Genomic DNA, 11,597 nt, shown 5'->3' on the forward strand with positions numbered 1-11,597 from the left:
AGCAAGAAAATGTGGAAAAGTACTCCCCCCCCCATCCCTGATTTTTACAGGTCTTAGTAGTTCATCAGCATTTATTCTTCTTTAAACCACAAATGATGTCATGCATATCTGCTACCTGACCTGGTAACTCAGATAAATCTAGGAACTGACAAAACTGGATGAGATTTAACTAAAGTAAAATACACATTTATAAGTCAGTTATTTCTGATAAATACCCTTGAGTTATTTATAATGCCAGTAAGCTAGAGAAGTTTAAAAACATCAGGTTTTATCTCACTGCGTGTAAATAAAAATAATTCAAGTTTTAACCGCAAATTCCTTGCTAATGCAATTCCTTTTTGTTTATTAAATAAAGGGAAGAAAGAAATCTGGATTATCTAAGAACTAGAGCAATGAAACTTAATCTGACTTCTACAATCCTTTCATTTATTTCCGAGGCACCATCATCTACATTGAAACTTGAGATTTCCACTACTAACAACACTAGATGAGATTTCCCATTTTTCCAAGTACATTCTTTAATGCCTAGATCTGCAAAACGGTGCTTAGTGGATGAGACCATACACATGTTAGCCATGGAAATTCAGCAAGTAGGCAGTGACACTGATAATCTGTCCATGAATATTAAGCTAACCAATTCTAATAAAGTTTAAAAGGAAGCAATGTGCTTGAAAACAAGAGTAACTTCTTGTTCCTATGTAGTTTCCTTCCATGTAACTACTGTTACAGTTAAAATGAATCAAGATTTCACTCTGATTTTTCATTTTGCAACACTGAGGGCTGAATGAATCTAGAGCCTCTAACTTTTGCTCTTCCACTGACCTGTATCGTCATCCCCCTTTTTACTCTATATTGAGACAGCGTCTCACCAAGTTGCCCAGGACAGCCTTGAGTTTACTCTGTAGTCCGGGTAGGACTTGAACTTGCCATCATCCATCTGCTTCAACCTCCTAAACAGCTGAAATTTCCGCCTTTCACCACAGGATCACGTGTCATCTTTACTTTCCAATCATCCCATTCGTAACTTTTCCCCCAAACGAATGGAAATTAATTTCCTAAAGCTCAAAAACTCTGATGTATATAGTGTTAAATGAGATGCAGTTACTGGCCTGAAGCAAGTTTTAACTGTCTATGCACAAAATAGAAACCTACAGAGAAAGGAGTTCAGAAGCTGGAATGCCTCTTTCTAATTCACAATAGAGTTTTGTCCAATTAGACAACACTGCGTTTCATTGTTGCTGAAGCTGCAAGAGTGGATAGGAAATCTGCAGTAACTATTCCAACAGCTTCCATCAAGTTACATGTTACCATCAAGTTACATGTTACCACTGGAAGTAGTAGCAGGCAGGTCCCAAACAGAAAATATGTCCCTCCCCTCCCCCTAAATGTAGGCATAAGTCTCAAAATCAGAAAATAAGGCCCATCAGCACCTCTTCCGAGAAATAGTTCCCTTCCCCCACCTTTAAGTAGCCACTTAAGACTGCCAAGGAGATCCATTTCTTTATTAGCCGGTGCCCACTTGGGGCAATCGTACACCAAAGCTGCTCTGAAGGGCCTGCCCTAATCCCATATGAAACTGCTCAAGAGACTCAAGGACTAGGATAAACCTTGCGAAAAGGGCCGGGGTCTTTCTGACACCTCTTCCATACTCACCACCTCACCCCGCTCTAGCCCGCCCCTGTATCCCATCCTCACTTCTGAGGAAAGGCACTCTGGCCGTAGTCATGCTGGAACGGCCGGCCATAGCCGCTCAGGCAGCCCCAGGCCTCCGCCATGCCAGGACTCCGGGAAGCACCGCCCAAGCGCACCTCCCGACCGGCCGGCAGGGCAGACAGGCCCGGGACCAGCCAGGCCCTGGCCTGCTCTTCCGCGCCGCACAGGCCGCCTGAGTCCGCTCCCCAAGCCGGCTCCAGGGCCAGATGGCGTGGCAGGGCCCCTCACCTGGATGACCTCGTTGACCTCCCGGATACATTCCACCATGTGCTGCAGGATCTGTTCGGCCGTGAGCACCTCGTAGCGGTAATCTTCCTCCTGCTCGTGCCCCGGGCCGCCGCCGCCACCGCCACCGCCGCCACCGCCTCCGGGACCCAGAGCGCTGCCGCCGCCGCCGCCAGTCTCCCCGCACAGCAGTCCGTCCCGCTCCCCGCCGACGCCCAGCCCGGGCTCCACCAGCTCCACCTCGCCGAGATCCAGGTTATCATCGTCCGGCTCATCCTCGTCGTCGTCCTCCTCCTCCTCGGCGCCGCTGTCCTCCTCGCTGCACTCCTCGTCCTCGTCGAACTCGTAGTTGTAGCCCTCGTCCGAGTCCATGGCGCGACGCGCGCGGGCCTGGCAGACGCTGGCCGCGGCGCGGAGAGGGCGGGGACGCCGAGGCCCCGGCTCTCGCTCCGGCTCCGGCTGCTGTCCGGACGCAGGCCTGGTTCCGGCCCCGTGGGCCGCGGCTGCTCCCCGGGTGCGGCGGTTGGAGGCGGGCGGCGGCGGCGGCCGGGAGGGCGCGGAGCAGAGCGGGAGGGAGCGCGGGGGCCGCTTACTGCCGGCCTCAATCAGACGCCGCTCCGCTCCGGGCTCGGACGGAAAACAGTCCCCAGCGCCACCTCCGCGGCCGCTGCTACCGCTACTGAGCCAACAAAGGGGCGTGCGTCACCGCGCCGCGCTGCGTCATCGCGTCGGTCCTCTGAACGTCACCGCGCCACGCCCCTTGGCCCCTGCGTAGTAATTGAGGAGACCCCACGGCCCGGCCTGAGGAGGACGGGAGTGCGGCGGCGCGGCGGTGGCCAGGCTAGACTGAGAAGCTGTAGGTCCTTGACGTGAGGAGGCTGAGGCCTTCCGGTCGTGGGGAGGAGTCCGGGGAGCGGCCAAGCGGTGGTTTTCGTGGCGGACCTTCCTCGCTTCCGGGCCTCGCAGACACTTCTGACACGCCCCGGCTAGTTCCGGGAAGCCGGCAGCTGCTCAGCTAAAATTCCGGTTTCCCGAGTAACTGCCTGGAAGGTGGTAATACGCGGAACCTCCAAATCGTGTGACAGGTAGTCAGAGTGTTGCTGTCCACTCGTGTGGATCTACAGAGGTTCTCGGGTCCCCGTGAGGTGACGTCATCGTAAAGAGACGGTTCCTGAACTCATCTTGACTAGTGCTTCTTGAGGGTCCAAAACATGTCAACAGTCATGTTCCTCAATTGATTACTAAAGGCCATCAATTCCTCAATGGATCACTAAGGGCCTTCCATAGTTTAGCGCTCCTTTTCACTGAGTCCTAGTACCCAGGTTATAGCTGAGGCACTTGAGGCTCTAAAAATCGAAGTGTATACCTTGTGGTGACATACACTTGTCCAGCATGCATAAAGACCCCAGTTTCAGCCCCCAGCAGTGGAGCAAAGAGGCTTTCTGATACATAATATGTCTTACATTGCATGAAAATTACAGTAATAATTCTAGGAAACAATATAGGCAAACCACATCGACAAAGACCAAATATAGCAGTACTGCTTATTTGGAAGTAGTGCAGAAGTAAGCTGTGTTGATGGATGGCTACTTCAACAAAGGAGGAAAGGAAGATGGCCTTGTCTCAACACAAAGTTCACGGTAGTTACAAAACTGAAACTTAAAACTTAAATCAGTAAATGAAATATTGGGCAAATTAGAGGTCATGACAAAGCACTTTATGCCTTTCCAAGGCTGGGTTTATCTTCTTTTATTTGCTTTGGACTTAATACCTTGAAAATAGGACAGGAGAGCCAAGAAAGTGTTTTGAAGGAAGAGAGGCATAAGAACCTCCCTCTTCCAGTAACTTGAAAGACTGGCCAGTCTGAAAATCTTTTAAAAGCTGAATCCTTAATAGATACAGTGCTTAAGATATAGATTCTGTTAAAAAAAAAACTTTGAAAAGTGGAAAATATAAAGATACATATTGGTTTGTCTATTTTGTTCTCAAATGATCAATTTATTTTCTACATATAATTACTGAGTTGAGGGCATGGCAAGTGTAGGTCAGAAGACAACTCATTCTTTTCACTGTGTGGACTCCAGGAGTTGGGGTAAAGTTATCAGGCTACATGGAAAGTGCTTTTCTGTAACTGCTGAGCCTTTTCTTTTGTTTTGTTTCGTTTTGTTTTGTTTTTGAGATAGGGTCTCATGTGACCCTTAATTCCTGACCCTCCTGACCCTCCTGCCTCTGTCTCCCAAATGCTAAAATTTGAGACATGCACCACCATGCCCAGCTCAAATCAAAGCACTTAACATCAGCTCTAGGTTATCTTTGTCCTTTGAGTCATTGTGTTTCTATTTAGCAATTATAAGTTATTGCCACAACTGAGACAAGCCATAGACACAAACACCCTTTGTTCTTCCCCATCCCTGTTGGGTTATACCTGTGGAAGTAATTCAAGAATATCTGTGTATTCGTTAATTCACTATTTCTCTTATTGTTGTGACAAAATAACAGACAAAGCAGGTTAAGGGAGGAGGGGATCAATGCTCACATTTTGAGGACAAGATCTATCCTGGCAAGGAAGCATGATGACAAAAGTATGAGGCAGTTGTCACATTGTATCAGCAGTCAGAAAGCAGAGAGAGAGGTGAACAATGATTTTTACATCACTTTCTTATTATCATTAAGCCTAGGAGTCCACATATAGAATGGATCTCCCACCTCAGTTATTGGATCTACAAAGTCATAAAACTGCCCAGAGATTTATCTCTTGAGTAATTCTGGGGTCATCAGGTTGATATTAACCATAACAATTTCAAGGCTCTAAAAACCCTTTGCATCATCTTCCTTTAGGTTCTTCCTTTAGGCTAATGCATAGCAATGTGCATTCTCTTACTAAGTTTCAATCACAAAGGCAGCTGAACCCTAAATACTACTACTGAATACTACTATTAAATTTTAAATTTTGTTCTCATAATATGACTTCTTTCATACCTTAACTAGTTTCCTCGAACCTCCAACCCAGTAGTGTGGGTGGTAGTTCATCTCTATAATATTAAAAACTCTGAAGACTGAAGATTCAGGTTTGAAGCCACCCAAGTTAGGCTCCATGAGGAGACCATGTTTCAAACAAAAACTACCAGCAACAAAATTCACTCCAAATTTGCCTTTTCTAGTCTTCTCAAGTGCATGAATTTTAAGTTATAGTAAAATTTGAAAACATCTGAACCATGTTTAAAATTTTGGTATTTGAAAATATCATTACTGAAATTTGCTGAGCAGCTAGATACTATTAAAGGATAAAACCTGAGAAGGCAGATGAGGCAGGGGTCAGAGGGGAATCATGAGCTATCCTAAGAAGTTTACATTAGGGCAGTGGGAAGTTTGAAAGGGTTTCAAGCAGAAGAATAAAACAATATGATCCTTGTTCTCAAAAAGATAGCTGGGGGGCTGGAGAGATGGCTCAGTGGTTAAGAGCACTGACTGCTCTTCCAGAGGTCCTGAGTTCAATTCCCAGCAATCACATGGTGGCTCACAACCATCTGTAAAGGGATCTGATGCCCTCTTCCGGTGTGTCTGAAGACAGCTCAGTGTACTCATGTAATAAATAAATAAGTCTTTTTTAAAAAAAAAGATAGCAGGGTACTTCGTAGAGCATGGGCTCCAGTGACAACTGCTAACTATGAAACCACCTCAGAAATCCAGGGGGAGAAGAATAACAGCTTGAATTTGCTTAAAGCACTAGAGATATGAGTGATTAAATCTGGGTGTGATTTGAAAGTAGTCCCCACATGTTGAGTGATGGGAGCACCAGCATACTCCATTTCTGACTACAGACACGGTGCCCAGCCCCTTTCAATCATGGCACTCCCTGCTGTGCTAACATTGTATCTATTCAAACTCTAAGTAAAAAAAAAAAAAACAAACATTTTTTCCATGAAGCTGATCTTGTCAGCTATTATTTGTCACAGCAACAAGAAAAGTGCTGTAGAAAATTGGTACCAAGATACTGTGATAAGCCTGACCATGTGGTTCTTGAACTTTCTAAATTGGCTTCAGGAGGAATTTGAAAGATTTTTGGCACTGCAGACTAAAGATACCCTAGGTTGTTGTAAACAAGAGCCTAAAGGGCCATTCTGGTGAGAGTTTGGGGAAAAAAGGAAGTCAAGAGAAATGCATTCAATAGAGGCCAGGTTCGGGGTTGGGGATTTAGCTCAGTGGTAGAGCGCTTGCTTAGGAAGCGCAAGGCCCTGGGTTTGGTCCCCAGCTCCGAAAAAAAGAACCAATAAATAAATAAATAAATAAATAAATAAATAAATAAATAAATAAATAAATAAATAAATAAAAAATAGAGGCCAGGTTCATGAGGTTTTGGAGAAGATTGAGACTCTTAATGTGTTAGAGGCCACTTATGTTCCACTCTAGGAAAGAACTTCAAAACATTCTGTCCACATTCTGAAAATTCTGAGTGAGGCTGAATTATAAGGTAATAGACTAACTTGTTTGGTATTAGAAATTTCAAGACCGTATAACCTTTAAGCTATAGCACAGTTACTGCTCACTGTTCTAAGTGCTACAATGACAGCAGAAAGATGTGAGAAATTTGCAGTCCAACTAAGAAAGGAATGTGAATTTTGTTTTTTTAAGATTTATTTCTTTATTTTAGAGTGCTCTGTCTGCAGGTATACCTGCATGCCAGAAGAAGGCATCAGAACTCATTATAGATGATTGTGAGCCACAATGTGGTTGCTGGGAATTGAACTTAGGATCTCTGAAAGATGGCTCTTAACCTCTGGGCCATCTCTCCCTCCAAGAGTGTGAATTTTTAAAAGTAGGCATGGATCAACTGTGATTATCAAATACATGAATACTGGTAAAAAAAGAAACCTTTCACTGTGCACTGGAAAATAGGAATCATGTCCTGAGGACAAGACTCCATCATTGATGACTCCAACTTGTAAAAGTGCAAATTCACTTCAAAAGATGAGTCTGAGTTGAGAATTCTGAAGCCCAGGGAAGCTTCTTCCCCATGGTTGAGCAGCCAAGTTACACAGCAGCAACTAAAGTATGGTGGTTTAAAAAAAAAAAAAGCTACATTGAAAGCTCCAGCAGACTTTGGAAGCATCATTCATGGAGCTAGTTTTGTAGACATACAAAATGCAAGAGTTAAAAGAGTCATGGGGACTTTTTCCAAAAGGTCAGGCAACATGAAGCAAGGTCAAATTACCTATAAGGAGATCATTACATGAAACTTTCAGTGACGACTAAGTTACAATGGAGCCTGACATAATGTTACACATATTTAGTCCCAGTGTTTAAAAGGCAGAATGTGTAGACCTCAGTAAGTTAGAGAGCAGCCAAAGCTATGTAGAGAGACCATGTCTGAAAACAAAAAAAAAAAAGAAAGAAAAAAAAAGAAAAGAAAGAAAAGAATGAGACAAAGAAAAATTACAATAGAGATCTTAGGGACATGCCAACACAAATCCCTGTGCTTAGCGTGGATGTGGTGTTTTCCTGCTGGGTTTTGGTGTTATTTTGGCTACTCTTTCCTCACCATCACCACATTCTTTTAGATTGTGAGTGCTTATTCTGTGCAACTTATTTATTTATAGGTAATCAGCTCACAATTGCTTTGAGTCTCAGAAGAGACTTTGAACCTTAAAATTTTTCTAAAATTTTAGTTGATAGTATCATACATTTATATAACTAATTTTATTTTTACATTCCCATTTTTCATCTTCCTCCTCCTACAACCAAAAACCTTCATAACAGTTTCCCTTCCTACTTTTGTGTGTGTGTGTGTTACAGTAGTGAGAGGTTGTTTACTGGAGCAAAAAAACATCTTATCAGTAGCTACAATATTGAAGAAAATGACATCTCTCAACGATGGTTGACTACTACTTGAAAAAGGGTATGGGCCTCATGGCCCCTCCCCAATCCATGATGAAAATGATTACAGGTCCAACCAGATGCAGGTCTTTGTGGATAATGACAACTGCAGTTTATAAGTGCAATGACTATGTCATGCCCAAAAGATGACTTTTTGTTACACATCTCCCCATTCTCTAGCTTACATATATTCCTCACCTTCTGCAGTGGTCCTTGAGCTTTAGAAGGAATGCTGTAGCTGTCCCATTTAGAATGAGCCTTTGATGACTAGGAATGGAAAGTTAAAGTAATGTGTTTTGGTGTAGATTTGACAAGTGGTACACTTGTGATGATCATCTTGGACATTAGTCTGGCTACATTTGGTTACACTTTGAAATGTCTTCAAGAGAGGCTTAACTGGGGCTGGAGAGATGGCTCAGCGGTTAAGAGCACCCGACTGCTCTTCCAGAGGTCATGAGTTCAATTCCCAGCAACCACATGGTGGCTCACAACCATCTGTAAAGAGATCCGATGCCCTCTTCTGGTGTATCTGAAGACAGCTACAGTGTACTTATATATAATAAATGAATAAATTTTTAAAAAATTTAAAAAAAAAGAGAGAGGCTTAACTGGACAGGAAAAACCAACCTAAATATGGGTGACCCTGTCCCATGGACTAGAGTCCCAGACTGAAAAATAAGGGAAGAAAGAACCCAACTGAATGCCAACACTCATTATTATCTACTTCCTGGCTACAGAAGCACTATGACCAGTCACTCATGCTCTTCCTACTGTCATGCCCTCTTTCTCACTGTGTACTTCATCCCCTCACACAATGAGCCAAAATAAATCATTTCAAGGGATTGGAATAGAAGTTTCTATTTGCCTGGTGCCTTTGGAACTTACTGCTGAATATGCTCACCCTTTCTAGTTCTTTCTGAACTCTGTTGGCTGGTTTAACTCAGCTGTTCTGAGTCAAACTCATCTCCAAACTGACTGATTCAATCTGCCTTCCCTCAGCTTCTCAACTGCTGTGCTTGGCCTCAAACTAACTCTAGCAATCTGTTCTGATTTCCTAGCTTCTCATTCTGCCAGGTGCTGACTCCAATTCTTCTTTTCATTTATTCTCTGAGACAGGATCTCACCAGGTAACCTTTGCTATCCTGGCACTCAGGATCTATAATTCATTCTGTCTTCACCGGTGTCTGGGTTGTTCTCTCTCTGCAACCTGTCTCTGTACAACTGTTCCAGTAAAATTGCCTCTTTTCACGCTTTTTTCTCTCTTAAATAGCCTTGTTTCCCCCTCTCTTCTCATGAGAATTGGGCATATCCTATTCTGTCACATCTTCTGCCACTCATTTATCTACCACTTTCAAACATGCATTCTTCCTTCTACAAACTAGCCCTGCCTGGAATTAAAGGTGCATTTCAAGGGCAAGTCTGTATTCCAGCCAGAGGAACTAAAGATGTGTGCCAAGGCTGAGCCACACCACAACCAGAAACAGATTCTTTTCAATAAGTAACACAATCTTGGGGTTCACAGTATGATCAAATATCCTGCAACCAGGGGGAAGGGAAAACTTGCTTTAAGACTGTACATTTATAGATGAATCAAGGCTGCCTACAAGATTTAGGGCTTGAGCAACTAAGGCAGCACATTGTTTTCTTATTAGGCAGCACGGTAGAGTTATTAAGTAAGAATACCGTGTACTACTATTCAAAACAGAAAATCAAAAAGAGTTAGACATGGAGATGGGATTTTCATAAGACTTAATATTTACTGTATTGAGAAGCAGAATTGGATATAAGTGAAGCACTATAAGCCATGAAGAAGATCAGAATGTACCTCTGTGCTTCTAGTTGTTGTCTGTAATCTTAAAATCATTGGCTCTATGAGCTTTACTGTAAAGGGTCATAATTCCTGTTCTCATAGGATCACTCATATAGCAGTGGGAGTGTAACTCTGTAATAGAGCATTTGCCTAGCATGAGTGAAGCTCTAGGTCCAGTTCCCAACAACACAAGCACAGGCACACACACTACTTGTGTCAAATGAAGACTCTATATAAAGTACCTGAAGCCGGGTGCAAACTTTTAATCCCAATATTTAGGAGACAGAGGCAATTGGATCTCTGTGACTTTGAAACAAGTCTGAGCTAAACAGTGAGTGCCAGGATAGCAAAGGTTACCTAGCGAGGTCCTGTCTCAGAGTAGATGAAATGTCAGAGTCAGTACCTGGCATTTAGCTAGGTACTCACAAAATTACAAGTTTAAAAAATTGCCTTTAATCCCAGCAATCAGGACGTAGAGGCAGACAGATCTTTGAGTTAAAAGCCACCCTGGTCTACCGAAAGAGTGCCAGGACAACTAGGGGTACATTTAAAATGCTGTTTCCAAAACAAAACAAACAAAAAAAACCCAAACTGTCATAATCACCTGGACCCAAGGGGAAAACTGTAGCCAATTAGATTTAAACTTTTATATAATTTTAATTATGCAAATATGTATACATCCTAGAGCCTCCTTTTGGGGTTATGCACGCATAGTGTGTGTATGTTTGCATATATGTATGGTATATATTCATGTTTGTATGTATGGAGATGTGTGAACCAAAAACCAACATCAGTTGTCTTCCTCACTTGCTTTCTACCTTAGTTTTTGAGACATGGCTTCTGACCAAAATTGGAGCTCCCACATTTGGCTTGGCTGGCTGGCCAGAGAGCTTCAGGGATCTGTCTATCTTCTCCAGTGTTGGAGCTATAGAAGCCAGTTGCCTATCTCTCTTTTCGAGTGGGTATTGAGGCGCAAATTCAGTCACTTTACCAACTGAGCCATCTCCTAAGTTCCTCACCCCCAATTTCTAGAAAGGATAATTCATCTGTTTTTCTCAGAAATTTTCTGTGATTTCACGGATTTTTTAAAAACTAAGGTAATAAACAGTATCAGAATGCATCTGAATTTTTAGTTCTCCTACTCCAGGATAAGCTTTCATAATCAGGTTCTTGGCAATAGTCATTCCATTCGTAATTGGAAACTATCTTAGATAGAGGTTAGCTTATGGTGTGTGATGCTATTTTAGGAAAACCAGTAGAACAGCTTCTCTAAAGTCCCAGATTGGCTAAGGGATGACCTACATACATTATTAGGGATTTGTTTTTTTCTTTTAATGATTTGCTCTGAAAGGCATTGCCTGTGTTATTATTGTCTCAAGTATGATGATTACTGGGTGGAAGTATAGTACTCTGTAAACAACAGGACATGGCCCTGGAAAAAGAAAACAGTTAAATATTTCCTGAGTACAGGAAAAAATAATTTTTGGTAATGCAGTACTCTCATTCCTATATCAGAATGAGGCTTAAAAAAATACTAGCACTAGTCATTGGAGTTGCATACCTTTAATCCAGCCCTTGAAAGGCAGAGGCAGGCAGATCTCTGTGAGTTCAAGGGCAGCCTGGTCTACAGAGTAAGTTCCAGGATAGCCAAGGCTACACAGAGATACCCTATCTCAAATATCATAATAATAATAATATAGAAAGGAATAAAGAAGGAAGGAAGGAAGGAAGGGAGGGAGGTGGAGGGAGAGAGAGAGAGAGAGAGAGAGAGAGAGAGAGAGAGAAAGAGAGAGAGAGAAATGACAAGACACAACACGACCCTAGCTAGCCAGGCACAGTGATCCCCCCCCCCCCCCCCGGAGCTGGGGACCGAACCCAGGGCTTTGCACTTCCTAGGCAAGCGCTCTACCACTGAGCTAAATCCCCAACCCCAGGCACAGTGATTCTTATCTGTAGTCCTAGGTACTCAAAAGGC

At 43.3% G+C, this 11,597-nt stretch overlaps 1 protein-coding gene across 3 annotated transcripts in view; it reads right to left on the minus strand.

The window, feature by feature from the left end:
- Positions 1-2,619, minus strand: part of Arih1 (ariadne RBR E3 ubiquitin protein ligase 1) — a 103,594-nt gene extending 100,975 nt beyond the window's left edge. For 2 of the 3 annotated variants that reach the window (XM_087561020.1, XM_087561021.1), the window contains exon 1: positions 1,942-2,619. In XM_087561020.1, coding sequence (XP_087417146.1) covers positions 1,942-2,213 — 272 coding nt within the window. In that variant the 5' untranslated portion in view covers positions 2,214-2,619. 3 annotated transcript variants of the gene reach the window in all.
- Between the last annotated feature and the right edge of the window lie 8,978 nt (positions 2,620-11,597).

Source organism: Rattus norvegicus, chromosome 8 (genome assembly GCF_021556685.1).
Source record: "Rattus norvegicus strain SHRSP/BbbUtx chromosome 8, alternate assembly SHRSP_T2T, whole genome shotgun sequence".
Lineage (NCBI taxonomy): Eukaryota > Metazoa > Chordata > Mammalia > Rodentia > Muridae > Rattus > Rattus norvegicus.